Below are 25989 nucleotides of genomic sequence, written 5' to 3' on the forward strand. Positions count from 1 at the left end.
ATGAAGCTGTATATTGCATGGGTTTGACATCAGATCAGATAGCATTCTCAATAACCTGGTAAGATGGTTGCTGTGGCCCCAGTGAGCTTATATAAGCCTGCTACTTCACTCTTGGAACTGCTCATGTACTGGACAACCCTATAAGATGGTAGTGTAAGTACACATTCAGGTATGTATCCCTAGATTGTGTCTGTGAGCAAGACAAAGCCAGCAGTGGATGCATAATTACCATATGGAGTATGTGACCTTCCCAAAGAGGAATCATACACAAACAGGGGCATGTAGGGCTCAGAAAAATGCAGAAAATCTATGAAATATACAGACACATCAAAGACAAGTGTATGATTGCCTTGAGCTGCAATGGTCACCATTGAATTGTATGCAAGGGCCATAAGATGGTAAAAGATGCTCAGATTACCCATTATAGTCCTTGTTACCTGTATTATTGAGTAGTCCGTAGTGTCTGAACTACACATATACATTGCAGTGTACATATAGATCATATTTGAGTCATAAACAAGCAGATTGAATCTGCAGAGGCACATGTGCATTTTTTTGCTTTGCATTTCCTGGGTTAGCCAGCCACTGTATGCACTCAATAGAATTCCTGTATACTCTCTGAATGAAGGGCTATCAGATGAGCATACTATGTATACTATGATTTCTTACTGGCTGAGGCTATATAGGCCCTACAGTGTGTGAGCGCTTGGAGCAATGGCCCACCAAGCTGCCAGTCACATGATATGTTTACCAGTTTCCTTATTGGGGGAACTGCTAAGGTGTTTCAATGGGCCTCATATCCATAACTGAGCACTTAGCCACTGCATTTGTTTGTATCTGTTGGTCCAAGCCGCGTCGTCTGGGAGTCTGAAATTTCAGACTCAGATAAGCAACCCATACTAACAGTTACTTATCTCTGCTTATCGGGGTGGCTGCAAGTCACGTGCACTGTGGGAACAAACTGCCATTCCGGAGGAATCGCTAAGGCATTTCATGGTGGTCCATCATAAGAACGATACCTTCGTACCTCAGGGATCGTAAAACGGCACATACTTACCTGCATCCTCCCCTGTAACGCTCGAGCACAGTCAATCGCAGTGTTAATTGACGCTCACCTGTCGCACGCCAGTAAGTACTACATCCTCGACGTAATTTCATTTGTAGTGTCTCATTGTTGCTTAGCCCGTTAGATCCCCCAGCGTCGGCTTGCAGCACTCAGCACGCCAACAGATAGTTCGACGCAGCGCGAGGTAAGTCTTACCAACTTTGACTCAGCACCAGTAGGAGCTCGCCGCTCGCAATGTAGCGATCGATCATCATCGCGGCCGTTATCGGCACGCTAGCTGGCAGTGGCACGGAGTAACTCAAGTTACCTCTCCATACTGCATGATCCCACGGTTGCGGTGCAAAGGTGGCGCTAGGGTCCGTCTGGGTCCGTGTTACGTACATAAGCCAGGCAGCCCCCCGCTGCGAGGCGTGCGTCCGGAAGTTCCCCCCAACATGTCGAGTCGCAAGTCCCTCTCGTCTTCCAGACTGCTGCCTCCCCGTCCTGGTCTTCGCAATGCCACCTCTCTGATGGGTTCTTCGTCCTGTCCTCGCAGCCCTCGTAGTCCCCTGACAGACGTAGCTGAGCTCTTTCCAAAACATACGGGCGAGTCACGATTACTAGAACTGCCTTGATCTTGCTGACCATAGGAGCACTCAGACCCCGATCCCGCTGGAACTGAGCCTTCGACCTCAGACAGCGAATCTACGACGTCTGAGAATTCACTTTTATCTCCACGCTCCTCTTCGGCCATAAATCTTCCTCTCAACCCGCTGATTCGCAAGGCCTTCGGAGACAGAGCCACCAAGAGCAGCCTTTGGCCTACGCTTTTCGATTTCGAACGTGTGAGTGTGCTTGATCGTATCTCGAGTGCAAGACGGGGCGTGAACTGATAACTGAGGCTCAGGAGGTCGAGATCTCCCTGGACGAGTGGAACACCCTAGTAGTCTACCTAACCGAGCACGTTATTCTCCTCAAAATCTTCAGGTGAGCTGATTATACCGGATGTCGAGATAGCGGCGCGACTCACACTTCACACGTGCGCACACTTTCAGTTTCCACTACAATCCCCAAACCCTGAAACTCTACATGTCGTCCGTAACTGGCATCCACCAACATCTCATCCTACTGTTCTGCGCATTGACTGGGAAGACATTGGGAGATTGCGTCTGCAAGATCGGCGATTACGAGATCTTTTTCGGTAGCGACCAGTTGAAGTCCGTCGCGGGCCCAATCGTGGACCCTTACCAGACAGTCTCCACCATCCACATTCCGGACATTGTGGTCAAGATCACGTACAAACGCGGTGAATACGAGGTGGGGGTGATAGAAGTGGGGTTCACGGAGCCGTATCCTCATTTCATTGACCGCGTAAGCACCGTTGTCCTTCAGTACTGACATTGGCTCATTTTCGCTCATCTAGATGCGGCAGTACCAATTTGTCTGCACCCGGACAGACGACCCACTTGATTGGCCGGTATTCGTGGGTGGCATCAAGATCTTCGAGCACACGAAGTTCAAGAGGCCCAAAGTAACTGGAAAAAGCTCGCGCGAGTTAGACCAGTGGAGGCACCTGCCGTTCTCAGCCCTCACCGAGCTTCCTGAGGCGGAGCCTGTGCCCTCGGCTGGCGATGTCGACGAGGAGGACGTGGACAAGGTAGCAGAGCCCACTCCACAAGGGCAACAGTACGTCTTGACACGCTGCATCATGGAACGGACACATTTGGTGTGGCGAGCTTTCTGCGTGGTTCGTCTTGTTCGACATCTCGAGACATGTGTCGGAACATGAGCGCGCGGTCACGGACCATGGACTGATCAACGGTAAAACCCTCCAGGAATGGGCACTGTTGGGCATGGCTTTGGTAAGTGCGTGTTGTCGGGTAGGTTCTCGGTTACTTACGCCGTCCTCAGCCCATGCTTCCCAATTACGACAACTACCCCAGGGGGCCTTACAACATGTTCTGCTCGCGATACCGCCGGGTCTTCTCCAGGGCACGCTTTACGATCCCTGAGGTACGAAGGTATCGTTCTTATGATGGACGGGCCTGAAACGCTTCCAGTGGCGCCCAATGCGGCAGTTTTTTCCCACAGGTACAGTCATTTGCCCCCAGCTTACCATGTATAGTTAACATTTGTTATGGTCAGTTAGCGGAGTTCAAAATTTTCAGACTCCCAGATGACGCGACTTGCACCAACACCACCAAACAAATGCTGTGGCTCAGTGCTTTGTCCTGGGGTGAGGGCCCAAGAAACACTTCGAGTGGCACCCAATATGGCAACTGGTGAGCATGTCATGTGACTGGCAGCCAGGCAGCTCACTGCTAGCGCTCACACTTATAGGCTGCCCCATAGCCCTAGTTAGTAACAATTGTGAATGGACTTAGTATACTGATCTGATAGCCCTTCATTCAGAGAGTATACACTATCATTATTGAGTAGCTAGAGTGGCTGGCTGGTCCAGAAAATGCAAAATAAAAAATCCACATGTGCCTCTGCAGATGTCAAAGTGCCTATTTGTGCCTCAGATGTGTTCCATATGTCTGTAATGACATACATATGTGATTCAGACACTGTACAACTCAGTGGGTGCTGCACTACAGCCAAAATCAGCCACAATGAGCCATTTGACCCTCTTTTCACATGTTGTAGTCCATCTACATGGTGTAGTGATGTCTATGATAATCCCAAGCACTCAGATTCTCCTATTGGGTACTTCTGTATATTTGACAGATTTTCTGCATTTTTGTGACCTCCATGGGCACCACATCTTGTCCTACTTCCTCTTTGGGCAGGACACCTACTCTATATGGTAGTTGTGGCATGTAGCTGGCATATAGACACATAGACACAATCTGGGGATATATAATGGCCATCCATACATATGTATCCATGCTACTATGATGTCAGGCTTTGTATGCTGCAGAGACACTGTCTGAAGTGTGATCATAGGCTTATATGAGCTCCCTGAATGTGAATTTCACTGTGTTATTGAGTATACTGCCCTAGTTGATGCAACAATTGTATCATGGAAGGCTATAAGGATTTGACCTCATTCATTCTGAATATCTTCTGAATATTCCGCTTTTTTTTTCAAGTCTATACAAGCCCTCTTGACACAGTAACAGTCTGCGCTGACACCGCTTACTAAGCGCTCATTAAGCGCCCATTGCCGAAGCGGACTTGTATACAACTGCAGCCCTGCATTTCTCTGCAACTCAGGTCACCCAAAAGGGATTTTGGAGCAATGTCATTGGTTGAACCACTGGCAAACCTTGCCTTCTAAGGGAATCATTCAATCTCAGCCGAGTTTTTTGATGGCTTGCCCAATGTGGTCAGCAGCACTGTCTAGACTCTGACTAGAGCACATTGAATGTGGAGAAATCTCGGAATATTGACTCCCATGCAATGCTCCTTGCACACAGGTATGGAGGTCCATATTAGGTATCCCAGTGCTTGTTCACAGTGTACTGACCAAGGCAAGTGATGCAGAGGCATATGTACAAATGTTGTTTTTCATTTACTGCCCTTACTGGAGAGTCCTACAGGCTGACAATCTTATGCAGGGGTCTATGGCTACCAGATATGAAAAATCACCATATATGGTAGATCCCTTGCCTGTTTGGGAAGTTGATGATAGATCACCTTTACAGTGTTGCATAAATGGCAGGAAAATGAGCAAAACATTAGATAACACTATTGTCCCATTGTGGGTTGATAGGACTTATGTGTGATGCTGAGTACTTGTGGAGGAGATGGATAGCAGAAACACAGAGTCTGGTGCAATAGGCTCAGCCACATGCCATGTGAGGTTCACTTGTCCACAGGTCAAAATTTTGACCTGTGGACGAGTCATCTTGCAGTGTAGTCTCCCAGACTCCACTGAAATATGCTGTTTAAGGGAATTAGCCTCTGACTGGCCTTGCTGTATTTGGCCAAAGGCTCTCAAGTCCATGTATCTGCTGTACTGTAGCCTTCACAAATACAACAAATCCCCAAAATATTCTCTCTGATAGGTATGATGTCATAGAGTCTGTAGCTGCTGTGACTTGCCCATCAACTTCAGTGGTTATGGCACAATTCACAAAACTCAAAAACCCACATATGCCTCTGTACACATGAGTGCACTGCTTTTAACCTTCAAAGTGACTCTATCAAAGCCTGTAGACTGCCCATTGATTCTCTGACATCTGGGATCTGCTATATAGGGAAGCTGGCCTTCCAAAAATGGCAGTTTCCATTCAGCTGCTCAGTCTGGGCTCAGAAAATGCTGATAAAATCTGGGAATATTATGTACAATTGAATTAATCCATGATGCCTGCTGTATGTAAGAAATTGATTCTGTATAGAGTCCTCAGAGTCTATAACCAGCATGCCTTGCTATATATTCATAATCCAGAAAAGAGAACCTCTGTGGACAATTGCAAAGTGATTCCAAATATGAATAGGTTGTTGTCTCTGAAACACATTTGATATGACCTGTATAGACCATGCACATAGTCCACACAGCATGAGTGTGTCTGGAATGTGCACAGCACTGCTATGAGTGGGGAAATATTGTCATAACATGCCTGTGTTGACTTCCCACTACTGAATGACCATGTATTGAGGTTCTCTCTATTTTTAAGATGCTTAGGGATATTCCACAGATCTTCTAGAACATTATCCGATTTTCTGGGACTTTCTTGAGCCCCAAACAAGTCAGTTTTGCTGCAGAAACAGTGCACACTTACATCGCTTACTAAGCGCGCAAATAAGCGCCCGTTGCCGAAGCGGAGTCGTCGACAGGCCGGAATTCCCGGCCTGTCGACGACTCCGGTCATTCAAAAGGGATTTTGGAACATTCCCATTGGCTGGGATGCTGACAAATATTCCCTTTTAAAGTAATCTTTCAATCTCAGCTCTTCATGCCGAGTTTTTTGATGGCTCTCAGCCACACTAACTCAGCTCTTACTAGAGCCCCATTAAATGCGCAAAAATACTCAAATAAATACCCAAATATTCCTTCTCCATGGGATACTTCATGGATACTGATGGGTGTCCATATTAGGTATCTTTGAGGGTACTGACCATGAGAAGTGATACTGAGGCATATGAGCAGATCTTGGTAAGCATGTTTACTAGAGAGCTCCACAGGTATGAGGGGAGTCTGAAGCAGACATGGAAACCTGCCATATATGGTTAGTCTCCTGCCCATTTAGGAAGTTGGCCATTGATGGCCTCTGCAGTACTGGATAAATAGCAGGAAAATCAGAGAAAAATCCAGGAGTACTATACATTCATATTGTGCTCACTATTGAGGCTCACATGTGGCAAAAACCCTATGATAGTGCAGAGTTTCCCATGCATGGCCTGATATAAGCCACTCTTTCAGTGAGTCTTTGTATATCTTGTAACCACCAGTATCACCTGGAATTGTCAGGAACTGGCAACTCCAAACAGGATCCTAAGCTGTTGTGTTTAGTTCAACAGCTCAACAGGCCCTGAACATGCAGGCTGCCAAACTTGGGAGTTGAGCTTGAATGCCAGCCACAAGCTCATCAGTGACACTGTATTTGCTGTGCTGTGGCCTCCCAAAAATGAAAAAACCCGATTGGGTATATTCTCAGTCACATATGATGTGTCATAGAGTCTGTACATAGTATGCCTTCCCATACTTTCATATAAATATAGCCCCATCCAACAAAGAACAATAAAAAGCACATGCCTCACACTTATTCTTTTACATTGTTTGTGTTTCCTGTGATGCTTACCAATTACCTATGAATTATGTGAATAATATGTAGTAGCTGACCTGGAAAGTTTGAATTACTTGTTGAGTCTGGGCTCAGAAAATGCAGACAAAACAAGGAAATGTTATGTATGATTCCAACCTTGTACTACTTGCTGTAACTAGTAATTGGCTTCTCAGCCCCTTATGTGGACCATGATCACTCAACAATGAGTACCTGCAGCACAAAGGTACCATTCAATGCTAGAAACACTCATAACATTGACTTTGCTTTGCATGTCCCTTGTATAATGGCATAGCCATCACAAATATGGGTTCACACTGTACTGATCCTAGAAGTGACACAGAGACACAGTACTGTGCCCTTGCTACTCTTACTAGAGAACTGTATACACTACCAGTGTCATGAGGTGAGCAACTAGACATGCAGACTTACCATACATCCCAGCCCTTCATAGTTGCTGCAGTGCTGGACAAATGGTGGAGAATGAGATGACATCAACTCTATTCCCTCATGTGATAATTGCTTGGAGCATATCTAACCTCTACCATCATATTATAGGCTGATGTGTTACCAGGTCCTATTGTTCAAGTTATGCAATGAGCCTTGGGTGATATAATTGGCAGCTCTTGGCTTGCTCATATGGGCAGGGAATGATTGTACCATGTATTGATGATGTCTATTTGTACAATGTCTACTGTCACTCAGACTGCCACTAGGCAACCAGCAACAGACCATACTTATAGTGGACTTCTAGGCAAATATCTGACTGTCCTTTTCTAGATCTCGAGTCAATAATAAGTGACTTTGGATCACTCTCATTGGCAGCAACATTTCCCTTCACATGTTAGCATAAAATGTCAGCTACTCATGCTGGATTCTTTGATGGTATATGGAAAGTCACACAATAACACCATAGACCCAGGAGTGAACACGTGTGCCATTTTAACAGTGTTGTATATATCATGGGAGGGTCCAAGAAGCAGGTATTATTACACATGGTGCATTGTGGTAATATCTGGTGGAGTACCTGCCATTCCAAATAAACAGTAGAGAATCTGTATATATTGAGAGGGTGGTTGAACAAGAGCAATATGGTGGTGAATTGTGCATGCATACAAAAGAAGTAAGTGTCAGCCAGCAGATGAAACCAAAAGTTATCTCACAAAGGTTGAAAACCTTTGTGTTCATGGGACTTATGACTGGATACCATGACCATTGAGTAGGCATTTCTGGAATACTGAGCAAAGGCAATAATGATTCCATGTGCAAGTCTCAGTGTAAGTATGTGCTCTTCACAGACAGTTTCCTATGAATATAGCAATGACACACAACACATAGTGGCTTACTTTCTCAATTGTAATATTGCTCATGATGGAGCACTGAAATCAACAATGTAGATAACCAGGATGCATAGAGTATTTGGGCTGTCAGGCAGCAACTAGACAGTGAAAATGGGCAATAATGAATTCTTCACACCTCAATGTATCTAAACCAATGGGATCGTACTGCCAGCCATGGCCCTCTCCCCAGCAAGTCGAAGTGTGGAAGAACGGCTTCGACGACTGGACAACGTACAAAGCGCAGCACACCGATGAAGAAATCGTCAAGACTTCAGAGGACGCCGATCGCGACATAGCCTTCCTTTGTCTCGGCGATGAATTATTTGAGCAGAGAGACACTGGTCTTCCTGAGAGCTTCAAGCTCCCCTTTTCTGACATCGTCGAGGCCATCCATCACGGCGCCAAGACCTGTGCACGCAACCGTTTGGAGACCTTCAAGAGGAACCTTCCTGGAGAGAGCGCATTCAACCACACGTCATTCGGGGTGCGCAATTTCGGCAAGCACAAGGCGCGTACCGACAAGGAGATCTACCGCTCGCTACAGAAAGACAAAGAGGATGCTTTGAGGAGGCAAGTGCTTGTCAGGCAGAGGGAGGAGCAGGAGCAGGTGAATGAGGACAGGCGTCAGCGTGCTCGACAGGGTGGACCCGGTCTTTAGGAGGTGTGTCGACAATTGCAATTGTTTGTCTGCGTTTGTCGCGTGGGTGTACAATAGTCACCGTGCCCTGCGTGTTTGCTGTTACTCTCCCCATCGCTCTCTTCGTCGCTCTCCCCCTCGCTCTCTTCGTCACTCTCATCATCGTCGCTTCATCATCGCTATCATCATCGCTATCATCATCGCTATCATTGCTCTACCAGTCGCTGTACGATACACCATTGCCAATCGCGGTGCGGATATGTTGTATGTTGTACATTTCTCGTTACTCTGTCCGTCTGTTTTCGTCGGTACGTCTGTACGACAGGCTGAGGTTCCGATGTATGATTGTTTGTACCGTCATTATCACAATGCTATCTAGACTGTAACCTAACCCGCGCGTCGCCAGGCAGTTGGTTCTGCTGAACGGCCTTCGAATCTAGTCGATGTTGATGGCACACCTACCGTATACGAGCTGCTCGCCCGTGTACGTACGTTGATGACAAGAAACTACAATACCGGTGAGCCAAAGAGACGAGGCGACCGTCGTCGAAGACCACAACAACACGAGACAAGGCGAACGAACAACAAAAGTTGGATAATGTCCGAGCCTCCATCACTCTGAATCACTTGCAGAGCTCTCCGAGCTTGACTCCGCAGAAGAGTGCCCGCTGTCGTCGGCTGGTGGGGCGTCGCTGATAGGACCTACGGACCCTCGCCCTTCGTAGAGTTTCATCCGCTCCTCGAGGGCGCAGATCTTCGCTGCCTCAACATCCTCGTCCATGCTCTTCCGCTTGAGACCACCGGTGCCAGTGCCCTTGCCTTTGCCAGAGCGTTTGGCCCGGACTTTCATGGGTCGGATGACGAAGTTGTAAAGTTTCGTCAGTACCGTGGCTGGTAGCTCGTCAATCTCGAGTTCAATCTCCTCGGTGCTCTGTGTGAAACGGAATGATGAGAATCGCGGAGGCGCCACAGTATGAACGATACTCACGTCGCGAATCTTGGGCACACGCTCATGGGTAACCTGAACCACCTTCTCCATCTTCGCACCTTCGAGCTTGCCGATCGTGTCGCTCAGGTCCTTCTTCTGCTCGAAGGAGAGCGCATCGTTGTCGCTGATAGGGGAGGGGGAGGGGTGACAACCTTCTTAACGATTGGCTTGGGCTACTCCGCCAGGCGGCAACGAGGTGAGAGTGCATAGCACGGTTGAATGTTTGTAGACCACACTAACAACCGGTGGGGAGTTGCGTGCGCAGCCGCGACGAGGGAGTCTGTCGGGTCGGTGGGAAGTGGAAGGTGCTCTGAAGATTCGAGGAGGTGAGTCTGGGCATGTAGAGTTGAAGCTGACGAACACTCACCTTGTTATGAAGCGGTCGGCGGTGTGCAGCGATGGACGCGGGGAGTGGGGATGACGAAGGGACGGAGGCGTGACGGGGGGCGCTGCTGGCGAGCTCTCGTCTCGCACGTGAATGAGTGGCAGGCGGACAGCAAGGTCGTCGCAGGTGGGTGAGTTGCTATAAAAGGGCGGAAGACACGTCGTTGACGAGTACTCGTCTGCCACGTTATCAACTGCCAATAGGCGTAGTAGATGCGGTCGTAACGAGCACGGGAGTCTGGCAGGAGATGTACATGCTGCTACGGCGAGCACACTTGTCGGCATGGCATCAGCACGAGTTCAACTACACGCAGACAAGTAATGCAACGCACCTCCTCAGGTGGAGGCATCTGCTTGACCTGTTTGTCGAACACCGCCTCGACACGCTTACCCGTTGCAGTGATCGGGTGATCAGGCCCGTTGAACAGCCCGCAGTTAGTGAAAATCAATCGCACGTCGGCGATGAAGTCCTCCGCATTGTAGTAACGGGGATTGACAAGGTTAGGACTGGGCTTCGATGCGTTTGAAGCCGTCAACTTCCGGCCGACGGTAGAGAAGTCCATCGGATGCTTCACGATGGAAGGGTAGTGCGGGCAGTTAAGGGCAACAGGATCGACGGGGTGCAAGAAGGGACTTACATCCTTCATCTTCTTGAGCGTGCGGATGGTAGATGTAGAGAAACACCACTGTGCAAGGCTAAGAGTCGACACAGAAGGCGTACTCGATACGGGTGCGGGCGCAGGTGCAGCAGTCGGGGCTGGAAGAGGGGTCGCCTTGCTTTTGGGAGACACCGACGCTGGAGGTGGAGTACCCGTCTGGGGTGGGCAATGTTGTACCTTCGACGGCCACTCGGATGGCTGATGTGCGGCGAAGCACATTAAGCAGCACAAAGACAGATAAGCATTAGTACACCAATGAAGTAATCTAAGGTTTTCTAAGCAGCTTCCTCGCGGAGTGTCCTTGCCGCAGCACCTCTACTTCGCGTGTTTTGCTCTAGCCTGGCTCTCCCGTGTCTCATCCTCGCCCAATGACACCTCCGCACGGTCTCTCTCAGCCGCATCCGCATTCTGCAATCCACCTCGTCCATCCCCAGACCAAATCGTGAGCAACCAACGTTTTTTGTGGCGGGTAGGACCGCAATCTTGCTGGACCACTCACGCACTGACTCCGCGTACCAGCGGCCTCGCCATCTCGGCAGCTCCATCTCGTCCTGTTGCTAGGTAGGTCCTCAAGCCAGCCAGAGAAGCCTCTACTCACCGCATTCCAGACGAAACGCAAGCTGTGGTCGACACACTGTTGCTCACGCAATTCACAACAACCTATGCTGGGGCAGAATCAGCGTACCGGGCGCGGTACGTACCTTCCTCTCGTCCTCCAACGGACGCGCATCGCTCATGGGGCTGATTTCGAACAGACAAACATGGAAGCCCAAGCAGAACCTAAACCTGCTCCTCACCGTTCCCATAGTGTGTGCCTCGCATCTTCACCGCACGTCATGCAGACGTGGCGACTGGCACCTCTTGACGGGATTCTCGCCAGACACGCGCGAAGCTGTCAGAGCTGAGTAAGCGAGTGAGGTGTGATGCTTTACAGCACTACGCACTTTGACAGTCTGCCTTGCCCGCTCAACCTTGCACGTCAACATTTTGCATGACACCATGCTCCAGAGCTCACGGCCGACGGTGTGTGCATCAAAGACAACTGGCAGCCAATGTCCACGTGCACTTCGCAAGAGTGCTACGGTGGCGATCGACCAGGCGCTGCGGGTGGTGCTCGAGCAGTACGTGCACGCAGCTCTCGAGGCTGCGGACGTGCTATTGTGGGATGTCGGGAAGTGCGTGGACCTGTATGAGAATGCGGGGCTCAGGCGTGGGGGCTACACTCGTTGCGAAGTTCGGGAGTGAGCTCGGGCACCTGTGGAAGAACAGCGAGGGCATGGGCGCGGGCGTGTTGGGCAACTGGCGCACGTCGGGGATGGGCGTGGTGATTGCCACTGAGGCGGGATGAGGAGGCAGTTCATGATGGGTGCGGAGCCGTAGATGCTGGGGGGTGAGAAGCGTGGCCGAAGGGGACACTGAGCGAGTCGGTCGCGGAGCAGTACAATGGGGAGGAGGAGAGGGTGAATCGGTGTCGACGTGGACGCACAAAGTGCTAAGCGCCTCGGACACGAGACATCACGTGCGGTTGCTGTGAGTCGCTCCGAGTCGCTCGACCGTCGACGCTCTTAACGTTCTCAACCCTTCCCTTCGCATCCGCCCTCAGCTTCATCGCCTGCCCCACCTTCGCTTGTTTGCAGTTGATCTCTGGGACAATCACGCAGGCCCGTCCGCAAGAGATATGGTGCACACATCGGCCTGCCGCGCCCCAAAATCACGCGGCTCACGGCGGTAACGAGCTCCAACAACTTTCAATGTGGAGACTCGTGAAGGATAGTAGGCGACTTGGGAGGGCAGGAGGCCGTGGCCGGCGAAGCTAGCATCCCGGGTGAGTATGCTTGGACTTGTCGCCTCAACCCGCAGACGACCCCACTAAGCCAAGGCAGTGAAGACGGCCCCGGCGTGCATGTCAAGTAGTACCAGCTCACTGACGAGAGTCTGGTATGTATGCAGTGGTCGAGTCTCAACTCGCCACGCACGGTAACAGCCAGCAAGAGTAGGCCGCACATGGACACGACACGTCACGCACCAACGCTGGTCCAAAGGGCTTCCGCGCTCGAGGCCGCTCGCATCTGCCGCGCTTGATGAAACCTTCGACCGTGAAATGGAACACTCACCAGCATCCTTGCGTCCCGTAATGGAGTTCGCCTTCGCGATCTCTTCGGGGTGAAGTCCCGTGCAGATACATGGCTGGTAACGTGAGGGCGGATGACGATGCAAGTCCGTCTGTCATGTTATCACCGGGTGAGTCCTTCCCATGTTGTCGGATGGGCTGTGCTCAAAGATCGAGTCTTGCTGGCGTTGCCTCTTGTCCCGAACGGTCGCCGTCTTGCCCTTCCCCCTCCCTACCCTAGGCCTTCTTTAGTCTCAGCCACACCAGTTGCGCGCCTTCGTCTTCAAAACCCGTCAAGGTCGCTACGTCTGGACGTTCGTCACGCCTTCCCTCAACCGTCTCCTCCACCTCGCCCTGCAGGCCGCCTGTCTCGCTGCTCTGGCCGGCATCACGATCCGTGCCCCTCTGCTGTCGCGTCTCCGTTGCCTATGCCTCTCTGGAAGTCTCACTCCTCGGATCTAGTTCAACGGTGGAACCTCACGGCTCGCGTCTACGATGACCTCTCCTACGTCGCCAATGATACTCGATCTGGAGTCGCGAAGCATGTCATCGCTGACTACGACGCTATGCCTTCCACTGCATCTCAGCCGCAGACGAGGCACTGGCAGCCCGTCTGCCACGTTATCAACTCGTCTCACCCGGTGAGTCTTCTCTATAATGTGCATTGCTCACTGGCGAACCTCTGCTCCTCCGGCGGCTGTTTTGTGCTGATGAGGCAGTCGGTTGCCACGCGCGGCGAGTAAGTATGAACGGCGGACAACACAGCTCGTCTGCCGTGTTATCAACTGGTCTCAGTCGGTAGTAAGTCCTTTTTTGACCATTGATGACACTGTACTTACCAACGATCCTTGGTCCTCCAACACGTTTCAACAAGTCCCACATGCTCGGCGAGCGTTGTCAACCAGTGAGTCAGACGACAGCACATGCCAACCGCAAGCGCGCTGGGCGAACACCCAGCACGCACACACGGCCGACGAATGCACACGCAGGCAGGTCAGCGAACAGGCGGAGAAGCGAGAGAGCGAAGAGTTGGAAGAGTGACCCGGCGAACGACATGGCGGGCGAGATGGTAAGCTCACTGGTGGCAAGATCAGCCCGAGGTGTGGTGCAGCAGTAACACTTCGCTTCGTTAATTGTACCTATACAAGTCTTTGATGCATTTTCTACTGGGGGTACTTACGTGGTTCTAAAGGGGCGCGTCGGACAAGGTGTTCTGAAGCTGTATCAATCGGTGGCATGCGCTCGCACTTGGCTGGCACTAACCTAGTCGCGCGTGAGAAAACTCAAATAAATCAAGAAAGTCACAAAAACGCGGAAAAGTCTGGGAAGCGCGATACACGCACTGTAGCCACTATGAAACACCGTGTACGCCCTGTTACAGGTTCGCAGCGTATGCTGCATGTCTGTCAAAGGTAAGTCGAAGGTGATTTTGAACTTGTGCGATGGTCGACGTAGCGGGCAAACGCCGAAGGCCGCACGACTTCGGAAGCCGCGGAAGTACATAGCGTAGGTACTCCGCTCTCACGTACTTTTGCTGTCCTGTCCTTAACCCCCTCTTCGCGTTCTACTCCCTGCTAAGATGGAATCTCGCACTCAATCCGCCGCTCGGAAACAAGCCTCTGCTGCCAACGACGGCTCCAAGACCAAGCGCGGTGCCGGCCAGCAGGATCGTGCGAAGCCCAGCAAAGCATCGTCAAGCAGCGCCTCGATTCCGAACATCGATGCGTCTGGACTATCTCCTGCTGACCGACAGGCTCTTGCACAGCTTCGCAAGATGGCTCTGAACACTAGCAAAAACGCAAAAGACTCACACCGGCTGAGTGAGTCGAGTACACCTATAACGTTAGTCATGGTTAACTAAGTACTATGAACTATCAGATGTACGAAAAAGGTCCGCCACAATAATGGAACACGAGCACCAGTCTGCCGATGAAGAGGAGACACAGCCGCGAATGCGCAAGAAGAAGGCCGTGGCCGTGTTAGACTCGGAGCCTGCCGAAGACGAAGACGACATGGATGTCGACCACGAGGGTGAAGAGGACGATATTGCCGAAGACGGGGATAGTGCGGATGTCTCACAGGAGGCACGGAAGAGTGGAAAGTCAGGCGAAGTGCAGTCCCAATGTCAGTACCATTTTTTTTGATAGCGATAGACCGGCCTGACTTTACGGTTCACCGTTCAAGCCAAGGCTCTGCCCAAGCCTCAGCCCAAGCCTAGGTTCAGGGCATCTGGCAAGGGACATCCTCAATCACCAGGAAAAGCGGCCAAAAAGGCAACCAACCTGGATGACGAGGAAGCCAGTGTCGCCCAGTCGCTCAGTATGTTCTCCGACTACTGAAGATATGCTCAGGGCTGACAGGCTAACAACCCAGGCAAAATGGCGCCATCGAAGGCCAAGGGCAAGGCAAGGCCAACCACTGTTCGCTCCAATGACGAGGGCAGCGACGCCGACGCCGATGGCCACCCACAGGCTACTACCCAAGCCGCAAAGACAGCACAGCAGGCTGTGTCGTCGTCTTCCACCAAGAACAAGGTGCCTCCTACCCCCACATCTCCCTCGTCACCGGCTCGCAGCACGCGGTGAATCGCTTACGTCGCGGTGCCGCCGAAGGTAGTCAGATTTATTCATATTGCTATTTACTGACAATACTTGTGTAGTCTCGAGGAGGAGGAACGTCGTCGCAAGCCACAGCAAAGGGCACAAGGAAAAATATTGCCAGGGTGGTTAGCAAGGCGAAATCGACGATGGACTCAGGCGCAAGCGACCTCGATAAGAGTGACGATGAGCGCGACACCGAATTCAGTGCCGAGGAAGTGGACGCAGACAATGGCGAGCTTGAGGATGATGACAAGTACGTGGAGAAGGGAGAGGAGAGCAGCGAGAATGGTGACGAGGATCGTGATGATGCCGACGACAACGACAACGATGTAGTGGTCAGTACTTACATGATACCAGCGGATGCGTAGCTAATTTCGCAGGTCTTGCGTGACGAGACGACACAAAAAGGAAAGCCCCGGCGATCGAAGAGCACCGGCAACAAACGGGCGAAGATAACTGACCTCCCAATCAACCTCAGGGCGCTCGTCACCACGTCCCAGAACTGCCTACGCCTTCGCATCGCTCTCAACACAGCGTGGACGGCAGAACACTCTATTCAAAGCAGCCGACTTCCAAGCAGAAACCAGATCATCTACGACAGCGTACATGACGCGTATGAGATGCGTGACAAACACGGCCGCCATATCAAAGCCCTCAGATCTGGTTTTGCTATGATCAAGAAGCGCGATCGGAAGGATAAGACGCATAAGGATGAGAAGGAGGAGGTGGAGGAGGAGGCGAAGCGTGCGGAGCTCCAGAAGGCTGTCTATGATGTTGTGAGTGACACGACACACACATCTTCAATCGGGGGCCCTCTGATTCATGTCAAGGTCTGGGCGTGTGCATCCCAGTTTTTTAACGAGCTGAAGAAGAAGGCGAAAGCTGTCGTCGAGACATTGTACGGCCTTCATGGTCTTTCTGCCGAGCAGAGAAGCCGAGCAGCTGCATGGCTGCTCAAGGCGCATCCTACCCAGGTCAACGACGGAACAGGATCGCGAAACATCCCTAACTTCGTTTTCAGCGACATCAATATTGTCTTCAATGACCGCAAGCAGCTGGATGTGACAGTGCGCTCGAAATAACCTACATACGGCTAATCGGTGACACTTGCAGCAGGAAAGTTGACTCAACGAAGACGAGCTATTCCGTAATGCTGCCATTTCGGAGCTGATATTCCAGCACTGGGCGTTGGGAGCGCGCGCGGATGCGAACCTCCACGCCGCCATGGAACAATTCTCTCAGGTCCCAGACAACTTGATTGCTGTGGTCTGCAACGCGGTGCGTGGCGTGGAAACTTGTTCTTTCTAGCCCTGATGTTCCCTGTTGCATAGATTGAGAACACCCTGATAGATATCATGAACCACAGTCAGTCCAACTTCTTCCAGAACAAGCAGTTCGCCGCCAAGTAAGTAGTCTCTCTTCTGCACAGTATGCCAGTTACTTACCCCAACTATAGGTGGGATGGTCTCATGGCCATCTTAGAGACCCTGAAAGAGGAACTTCCGGAGTACTACGACGAGACGAAGCAGGTACTTTGGGGTCATATATCGTGAGTGCGAAGCATAACCTACTCCCAGTGACTGATGCCTGTTCACAGTGGGCGACTCAACCTGAATGTCTTCGAAGAGACCGAGCCTGACGCCAAGGGCACGAGCTTTCTCAAATTCGATCGCATGCGTGCGAAGCTTGACACGAGGGTGACGTCTCCTTCTCCGTCTGTCAGTCGGGTGATAGCTGAGATAATGTTTAAGGCTAAGTCTACGAATGCGAACGCGAACACGGCAAAGCCGTCCTCAAGCAAGGGGCAGCCTCCGAGGTCTACGAATGCGAATGCGGACGCGGACGCAGCGAAGCCGCCCTCGAGCAAAGGGCAGCCTGCGAGCATGACGAAGACCGCGAAGACCGCGTCAAAGTCAGCTAATGCTAAACATGTTGAACAAGACCCTGTCGACGATAACTCTCAGACGGTTGGAACTTCCAGTAGCAAGCCCAGTGCTGTCCAGGATGGCATGGAAGACTCGGAGCGTGAGGAGGCCCAGGAGGATGAGATCGACGAGGAAGAGGGGCCTTGAGGTGCAACACTCGTCTATGTAGGTCACTCTTTTTGAGTTATGCCCGAAGCTTATACATTATGTGACTGTCACTGGCAGGAGCTTCGAATTACGATCCCAGCAGTCTGTCGTCTGTACATACATGTCTGTACCATCATGATTCCTGTACTAGTAGTTGTCTCCTTTGCTGAGCTGTCGTCCTGTTCGTGCTAGGTGTTGTTCTCGCATGCTGTATTGATCTATTGTGTACTGTCATTGTTATCGAATGCGCATGAGATGTAGAGTGATTGCTACTGGGAGGAAAGCAGATCAAAGTGACTGAAGTAACACAAGAGGCATTGGATTTGCACTTGTGATGAAGCAACAAAGTAATACTGGGGGTACCAAGTTTCTCTAAAGTAATCTCTAGCTGAAGGTATGACAGTTCTATAACAGACCTCCAAAGGAAAATTGATACTATAATAGCATGCTGAAGTTTTTGACTTGTCTTGAGCAGCTAGGCTGTCTTGTAGAGTCTATCCGTTCTGAATTAGACCACTTAAGAAATGAAGGTTTTTCCTGATGTCGTTGTCGTCATCGGCATCGGATTCGGCCAGAGCCTTCCTCTTCCGACTGGGCCCAGCTTCCGGTTTTGCGTCAGGCTGCTTGGCGACCTTGTCGGTTGCTGGATCAGTGGTGGTACGATACCTTGGTTTGGGCTTGACGGGCTTCCGGCTGACAGAGGGCTCGGGGGCAGGCTCGGGCCGGTCACTGGTGGGCTTGACACCCGGCTTTGCCGCCCGGGACTTGCTCGCTGCCGGCTTTGAGGTCGTGTTGCCCGCTTCGTCAATGACCTTGCTGCCCGCTGCAACTGCTGCGGGCTTTTTGAGTCTGCCCGACTGACCTGCCGTGACCAAGCTGTCATTTCCGGATGCCCAACGAGTGGGCTCGGGCTTCGACGGCGCAGTACGTGGAACGATACCCTTCCCTTTGTCCTTTCGGGCTGGCGGTGGTGCGTCCTCATCCGGCGACGCGGGAACCACTTCCTTTTTCTTTCCCTTGTCCTTGCGCTTCGGGGACAGTTTCACCGGCTGCTCCTCCTCATCTGTACTGAAGTCAGCTTTGAACACCTCGCCGAAGTCCTCCTCTCCATCGGTCTCCACCGCAGATTCCTCATTGCTGGCGACGTTGGCGGGAGACCGCTGGCGACGTGGGCGAGACGGTCCGGGAGTGGCTTGCCGAGGCTTGGGGCGTGGGCGCCTTGCCGGAGGTTTAGGCCTCAGCTCCTGTGGGACGACGATCTCCATCTTGGAGTTCTTCCACGCCCTGAATCGCAGCACGGGACCCTGTGGGTGCTCGTTTTGCCTTTCGCGCCAGTGGGTGAGGATGGCGTCAAGGTCCCCGGTGCGCATCTTGTTCGGGTCACTCAGGACGATGCCGGCAGGGAGGTACTCGGGATCTATGAAGGAGTTGGACAATTCGGACAGCGACTGCCAGGGCACTTTGACTGTTGATCGTCCGGTGAAGTTAACTGTGGATAATATGTCAACCATGGAATGCGTGTCAATCCCGGACACAAACAGAATCGGTGTAGGATCTCGGACACATGCACCATATGTCTTCCGAACAAAGGTTGCCAGAAATTGCCTCTTGAGCTTCGTCTTCTTGAAGCAGTCGTGGTCGGGTTCCGGCATCAGTGGGTACCCATCCTCATCCTCCTCCCAGTCCATATTCTCGATCAGGGATGCTGGGCCGTGATCGGCTTCGTCTTCAAATCCATGTGCATCTGGTCGCTCATGATTCAAGCCTCGTACGCGTCGCTAAAGCATTTCACATACCAAAGGCGATGTCAATGTACGTCTTCCACATCCCATACATCAGACCGGTTTTGAACTCGGGCTGGCTCGCAGTGAACTTCGGCACCTTAGGGGTGCCTTCCTCAACAAACATCTCGTCGTTGAAGTCGAACCTGGTTTGATCTTTTAACAACTACACCAATGTGTTAAGGTCGGCACACGTACTCCAACACACCACTGGCCCCGTTATCCATCGGGATCCCCAAGAGCAGGAAGCACCTCGCGCCGCACTTCCTCCACATGATCTTCATGAAGTCCCTGATCATGTTGGCACCATGCCTTTCTAGCTGCTTCCGTTGAAGGTCCGCTGGCCAGACCTGGGTGTTCCAATCGGAGGCTACCTGCATGTACTCGGCCTGGTCCTCCGGCGACAGATTGTCGCACAGTTCCTTCAATGCAGTTTGGTAGATGCCCGGGATCCGGCGACTTGCCATTCCCTTGTCTTCTTTCTCCTCCCTTTCCTCGCCCTCGTCGTCATCCTCCTCCTCATCCGATCCATCCTTCCCACGCTCCCGACCAAGCCTAGACATGATCTCCCCGAGCTCATCCTCCCGGTCCCGCGCGGCCACCGTCCTCCACGTTATGTCCTTGCCGAGCTTGAACATCTCCTTCTTCACCTGTTCCTTTGATGCTCTTCGGTTGGAGTACCATTTTTCGACACGCTACCGGAGGTCATCCCTAACTGTCACATCAAGCATGTAGAATGCGTACCTTTCGTAGAGCTGCATCGAAATGAATCCCCCTCCGCGTTTGGAGCCGTTCAATGCTGTTCTCGACGAGCTCCTGACACCGCTGTAGATCCTCGGTAGCCTGCTGATAGTCCTCCAGATTGCTGTTGAGGATCACGAGGTCCTGTTCATTCCAGGTGACTTTCCCCATTGCGAGTGCGGTGACGAGGTCAGGGTGCAGCGTACGCAAGCTGTGATTTCTTGACGAAGATGTTGATGGCAAGAGTTTGGTAGCCTCGGGGTGACCGATTCGGTGACACCCCCCGCCTTGTTCGCCACAACCCTTGGACTCTGAGCTTACATAACGAGATGTACTCGGGTTCACCAAAATTCTACGTTCAATCATAACATTGTATTGATTTCATTAGTTCCTAATCACCACAATTCTGTTGTCTTGGCTCCCCGGCCGCGCAGAATGGGTGCGTGCCGGCCGGAGCATCACAGATGAACCCACATTGGATTCCAGCGAGTCACCAAGGTGTGACTTGTTAGCTCTCCAGTTCCATGGTACTCGCCGCATCGCAGATCCCGCTCGCCGCCGGGTCCGGTCACTGACTCCGGTTACCAGGTTAAGACAAGGCCCATCACCGGCCGTCCCGACCGGGAAGCCAGGGCAGGCTGAAACCGATCTGGCTCCAACATAGCATCCAGGAAATGCTTCTGGCATCTCGTCTGAGTGGATGAAACCCACTGCGTCGGACACGTGATCCGGTAGGCGGGCCGGACCGTTGTGATCGACATCTTGCCGGCCGCATCATTGTATACGCCACTGACTAATGTCCGGCCGGGCCATTATGCGCTCTGTTCTCATGAGAACCATCATGGAAATCATGAATGCTCTCTGATTGAGGACACTGCAACAATTAGCGACTCCACGTCGGTGATCCCGGCCCCGGCCGCACCATACCCGGAACATGTGCGGCCGGCCCGCTGCATACTGCTGCACTAGTGGCAATCGCAATGGTTGCAGGAGTTTTGACGTGAGCAATGGCAATACAGAGCTGAACTCTGCCCTCGTCAAACTGCTGGGCTGTTGATTGCTCTGGTAACACCATGGGTCGACTGCGGCCAACGGCAACCTCTCCTGCAGTGGTAGAACTCACACTGACGAAAAGAAGGACTGCAAGGGGAGTGAGGTCACGGCTTGTTGAGGTGCAGAATAGCGGGTTGCAGACTCCGCCGGCTACACCCCATTGAACCGCTCGGTCGACAACAAGACAGTCCAGCTGGACGCCACCAACCGATGATGTTGCCAACACGACTTTCTGCGAGTTCCCCACAGTTCGACAGAGTGCCCCGCAGGTATACCAAGTGCCCATGTTGTATCGTAGACAGAGCCTCACCAATTCAATCAGACACAACCTGAAATGCTTAGAGAGTGGATTCCCCTCCAGCACAACTACCTCCGATCATTGTACACCCACTACAAGCCTCCCGCGCTCAGTGCCGAGGGGAGCTATATGTGCTCGAGCTGCAACAGTGGCGGCGGGTATGGAAGTGCATGTCGTGCATTGGTTATCCAATTTTCTGCCCAACCTGCTGTCTCGCCGAGCACCGGCGCACACCATTCCACCGGGTTGAGCAGTGGAACCTCGGAGGATACTGGGAGCCCTCATGGCTCCGTCAAGTTGGCGTTTCAATCACTCTCGGCCACCGGGGCAGAGAATGCCCCCAGCCGGCGGTTGTCGTGGAGGATGACGAGGAAGTGGAGATGGACCGGGCGACCGATCGCGCGGCCGACGATGATGGCGATGTACCAGCGGACCCTCTTCACCACGCCGACTCACCTCCGCGACCCCCGCCCGCAATGATGACTATTGTTGACACCACCGGGGTGCATTTCCTCCCGGTGATGTGGTGCGGCTGTCCCGACGCCGGTGACCACACATCGCAGCTTCTCGATGCCGAGTTGTATCCGGCGAGCCAGCGGAAGGCTCGTACATGCTTCACCTTTGGGGCCCTTGACGGTTTCCTGCTGGACAATCTGGAGTGTAAGACTACCGCCATGAATTACTACGCACGGATTCGACGGGCCACCAATCTGGCTTTTCCCCATGAAGTACCGGTGAGTGAGCGTGCAGAATACCAGCACACCACATGATTGAAATGGAAGTAGGATCATACCTTGAGTTGCTTAGAGTGAGCCGCAAATGGGCGTTGCTCCAGGCGAAGAAACAGTTTGGATACGGGCCCCAGTGGCGAGAGGCACCGGGCAACGGAGACCTTGCTCACTTTTGCCCGGCATGTCCGCAGCCCGGAGTGAACATACCCGCGGACTGGGAGGTGGATGATAGGAAGTAAGTAGTTACCCTGTTCACCGGTATACGCCAGCTGACCTGTTTTGGAGGTATCTATATGCCCGAGGATATGTCATGGATGGGAACTTCCACGCCGAGCAAATGAAAATGCGCAAGCCCGAGAACGACGTACCGTTGATGCCGGGGAAAATGTTCATGGTTCATCCCGGCCCATACAAGGAGCACCTGAGAGTAGCGAAGGACGTGAAGATGGTGAGGGTGTATACAGCCGGCATACAACGTGTGGCTAACACGTCCACAGCACTCAAGCTGCAACGACCACAAGGCGGTCTCCCAGGCCAACGCTGACCGGCATAAGCTGGCTGTACCGGGATCGGCGCAACATCTTGTTTGAGGCACGGGTGCTTCCTTCCGCACTCGGTAGTGAACTATCAGAAGGGTGAACGTCAGATGAACATGGACTACTCTCTGTCCAATGCTCTCGGCTACCGCTCGAGAGGTATTGGCACGTCTATGTATCATACGACATCATGTGCCAGTACCACGTCCATCTCAATGACCGATTTGACGACAATCCTTACCTTCAAATGCCGGGGGGCCTCGTCCTATACAAGTGCATTGGCCTCTTCACATTCACGGTCACAAGGCGGAGTGCGAGCTCCGGCACTCTCTCACCTTCACCGAGGGGGCCGGGGAAGCTGACGGCGAGATCATCGAACCCAATGGTCGGGGATCAATCCCGTGTCGGGTAGTACCCGCTCAATGTCAACATCCCACCGGCAGGAAACCCTCAACCGGCACATGAACAATTGGAATTGGAAGAAGATGATCACCATGGGTATGATCTAGCTGATTGTGCATCACACATTGGGCTGACGGAGGACAGTGGCTTCGCTGAGAAGAAAAATCAAAGCCAATCGGCCACTGCTGGCCGATATGAAGGCCGACCTCACCGCGAAGGAGGCCAGTGTCGATGCCGAGATTTTGGGAGAGTGGAGAAGGGAACTCAGGATAGTACAACGACGAAGGCTTCGGGATGTGAAGGTAATGGACAGGTATCAAGCGAAGAAACAAATTAGTTGGTACACTCTGCTCTCCATGCCGAGCTCAGGGCTGATTTGGTGACAGTGCCTTCGTGGCTCGAACTTCAGATTAAGCTGGCAGAAGAAGAGGGTGACGGCGGGGACCGCGTTGGCACAGCGGACTGGATTGCCGATGGCCTTAAGCTTGAAGAGCAACAGTCAGTGCTTTGACCGCCTTTTCCGGGTTACTTCTGATCACCCCCAGACTCGCAATCCAGAAAGACATAAAGCAAATGGGGGCCATTGTGACGGGGGCTCAAGAGTTAAAGCTGGCCAAACGGAGGAAGCCTCTCGAGAGTCAGATCCGGCGGTTCCACCGGCGAGCGGCTGCAATTCACCGAAGGCATGACTGGGGCGTGGCAGAGGAGGAAGCAGTGGATGACGACTCGGCTGCGGAGTGGGAAGAAGATCCCAACGATCCCCCAGCACATGCCGACAATCCATGGTCCATCTTTCCCAGTAAACCGCCCGCACCATACCCAGTGAAGGCGGCGGAACATACGAAACTCGGGCTACCTTCGAATTTCACGCGGAATGCTCTAACCCCAATGGATTGCAACGTTGGCCGCGCAGAGCTCACTCTGCGGCGCGGACAAGCAAATGATGCCTTGCAGCAGCTTCGGATTCTCATCGGCAAGAATCGTTTGAGTTCCAGACAACCATTCGGCACGGGAGGAAAGATGGCAACAAGAAGCGCACCCGATCCTTCACCAAGTTGGGTAAACTCGACCGAGCTGTACAGCTTCAAGCGGCAATCTATCGCCGGGCCCGAGCGGCGATGCAAGTGCTCGGCCTGTCTGCAGAGGATCAAGCTAAATATCAGCAGCTCACCCCAGACGATCTAAAGACAGTAACGCCATTGCGAGCCCAACAAGGCCGGCCAACGGCACAATCCCCCTCGTGGATATGGAATGTTAACGTCGGTGGCGACATACGGAGCAATGACGAGTTGGGAATCAGTACGTGAGATGGCAGTGGTACATTGAATAACTCGCTGACATCGCGCATAGTTCACAGGGTACAGTGGTTCCATGCCCGTTCAAAGGTTGACAGATTGGAGGAAGAAGCCGCCATATTGCGCAGGGAGCTTGACTCCGTGTGCCGATACTTTGACCACGAAGCATGCCGGTGGCGAGAATTAGCGACCAATAACACCGATGCCGAGTACCCTGGATTTTCCCAGCACTGCCGAGCACAAGCGGCACTGTTCGATCGCCTGCGTGAAGATGCGAAAGTGGCATGGCGGGATCTGTACCTGGAGCCAAATCTCATGGCTTGATAGTATCAAGTTAGTAGGATACTCAGTCAGTAGCTCGTCGATTGTATTCCCATTGTGTTTACAAAGGCGATATGCCCCGAGTAATCTACCGAGATTTGAGATGTCATGGTGCCAGCCCCGAGCCCGACAACCTTTGTTAACTCCCGGCCCGAGCACTTCACCAGCCACTCGGCCCTCACGATCTCAGAAACCTCGGACCGAGCCAGCTGCCATACGATCGGGCCGAGCGGTTGTACCCACACTCGGCCCCAGCAGTACACCAAACACTCGGTCCGAGCAGTGTTCCAAACTCTCGGCCCGAGAAATGTCGCCAACTCTCGCCGAGCACTTCCCCTCTCGGCCCGAGCAGCTTTCCCAACTCTCGGCCCGAGCCTTTTCCAAAACCTCGGCCCGAGCAGTTTTCCAAAGTCTCGGGCCGAGCACTGCACCGAAATCTCGCCCGGGCAAGTTTGCGAACTCTCGCCCGAGCAGTTTTCCGAAGTCTCGGGCCGGGCTCGGTCAACCTGATTTCGGCTTGCAATCTCCATGCTCATCTTAGAGGGACTGTCAGTGCCATTCAAATGTTCGCATGCATGATGCAATTACCTCCAAACTCTCGGCCCGAGGATTTTCCAAATCTCGGGCCGAGCACTTTACCATATCTCGGCCCGGGCAAGTTTGCGAACTCTCGGCCCGAGCAACTTTCCGAAGTCTCGGGCCGGGCTCGGTCAACCTAATTTCGGGCTGCATCTGAATGCTTCATCTTAGAGGGACTGTCAGTGCCATTCAAATGTTCGCATGCACGATGCAATTGACCGGGAATGCATGCTGCAATGTCTCATGCCCAGTGGAGGGGATGGAGTCGGTTAAGAACAGCAATTGAAAGCATGACAGCAGGAACAATACACTACGTTTGTGACGGAAGGCTCAGCACACTAACATCCCATCCCGTGCCTCCACCATATCAAACAGCAACATAATACTCTCCAGCCTGGCATCGGTCCTGGGCATCTCAGCGGACCATTCGCTGCTCTCGTAGGTGACCGATAGGATGATTTGCCCAAATAGATACCGGTTGATTGAATACGTGTGTGGCCGGTCGGGCACGACTTCGGCATGGCTGAAGAATGATGTTACAATGCTGAGGTTCATCGAACCGTGGGAACCACTCACGGGGTAGACAACACAAATGCAAGTAATTCCCACCTGACGACTGGAAATGCTTCACGCCGGAGTGACTGCCCATGTCAGTTAATCATGGCGCTGGAGATAGGTGCGGAGC

At 52.4% G+C, this 25989-nt stretch overlaps 6 protein-coding genes across 6 annotated transcripts; 4 read left to right on the plus strand and 2 right to left on the minus strand.

The window, feature by feature from the left end:
• Positions 1 to 1500: 1500 nt before the first annotated feature.
• B0H18DRAFT_959595 (uncharacterized protein) lies at positions 1501 to 3331 on the plus strand (the record flags this gene model as incomplete). The annotated part of the gene is made up of 8 exons (XM_048042831.1): positions 1501 to 1623; positions 1696 to 1890; positions 1917 to 2032; positions 2101 to 2416; positions 2469 to 2731; positions 2817 to 2907; positions 2957 to 3058; positions 3191 to 3331. The coding sequence occupies 8 exons, from the start codon at positions 1501 to 1503 to the stop codon at positions 3329 to 3331; spliced, it is 1347 nt and encodes a 448-aa protein (XP_047886825.1).
• A 6282-nt stretch (positions 3332 to 9613) lies between these two features.
• B0H18DRAFT_839196 (Bromodomain-containing protein) lies at positions 9614 to 10782 on the minus strand (the record flags this gene model as incomplete). The annotated part of the gene is made up of 3 exons (XM_048039476.1): positions 9614 to 9685; positions 9743 to 9866; positions 10400 to 10782. Coding segments are annotated over 3 exons (579 nt in total), but the record flags the coding sequence as incomplete, so codon positions are not given.
• Positions 10783 to 14474: 3692 nt separating this feature from the next.
• On the plus strand, positions 14475 to 17567 carry B0H18DRAFT_959597 (uncharacterized protein; the record flags this gene model as incomplete). Its single annotated transcript, XM_048042832.1, has 11 exons — positions 14475 to 14715; positions 14774 to 15019; positions 15080 to 15214; positions 15269 to 15429; positions 15555 to 15830; positions 15876 to 16271; positions 16326 to 16562; positions 16675 to 16773; positions 16827 to 16900; positions 16952 to 17044; positions 17093 to 17567. The coding sequence occupies 11 exons, from the start codon at positions 14475 to 14477 to the stop codon at positions 17565 to 17567; spliced, it is 2433 nt and encodes an 810-aa protein (XP_047886827.1).
• Positions 17568 to 20279: 2712 nt separating this feature from the next.
• Positions 20280 to 21428, minus strand: B0H18DRAFT_959598 (uncharacterized protein; the record flags this gene model as incomplete). Its single annotated transcript, XM_048042833.1, has 4 exons — positions 20280 to 20441; positions 20564 to 20850; positions 20884 to 20950; positions 21012 to 21428. The coding sequence occupies 4 exons, from the start codon at positions 21426 to 21428 to the stop codon at positions 20280 to 20282; spliced, it is 933 nt and encodes a 310-aa protein (XP_047886828.1).
• Positions 21429 to 21610: 182 nt separating this feature from the next.
• Positions 21611 to 22761, plus strand: B0H18DRAFT_1125249 (uncharacterized protein; the record flags this gene model as incomplete). Its single annotated transcript, XM_048034975.1, has 4 exons — positions 21611 to 22178; positions 22226 to 22406; positions 22457 to 22619; positions 22669 to 22761. The coding sequence occupies 4 exons, from the start codon at positions 21611 to 21613 to the stop codon at positions 22759 to 22761; spliced, it is 1005 nt and encodes a 334-aa protein (XP_047886829.1).
• A 368-nt stretch (positions 22762 to 23129) lies between these two features.
• Positions 23130 to 24294, plus strand: B0H18DRAFT_1125250 (uncharacterized protein; the record flags this gene model as incomplete). The annotated part of the gene is made up of 4 exons (XM_048034976.1): positions 23130 to 23205; positions 23254 to 23445; positions 23496 to 23607; positions 23655 to 24294. 4 exons carry the CDS (start codon positions 23130 to 23132, stop codon positions 24292 to 24294), a joined length of 1020 nt encoding a protein of 339 aa, XP_047886830.1.
• Positions 24295 to 25989: the final 1695 nt, after the last annotated feature.

Source organism: Fomitopsis serialis (genome assembly GCF_022376445.1).
Source record: "Fomitopsis serialis strain Sig1Antser10 chromosome Unknown B0H18scaffold_148, whole genome shotgun sequence".
In the NCBI taxonomy this organism is placed as follows: Eukaryota; Fungi; Basidiomycota; class Agaricomycetes; order Polyporales; family Fomitopsidaceae; genus Fomitopsis; species Fomitopsis serialis.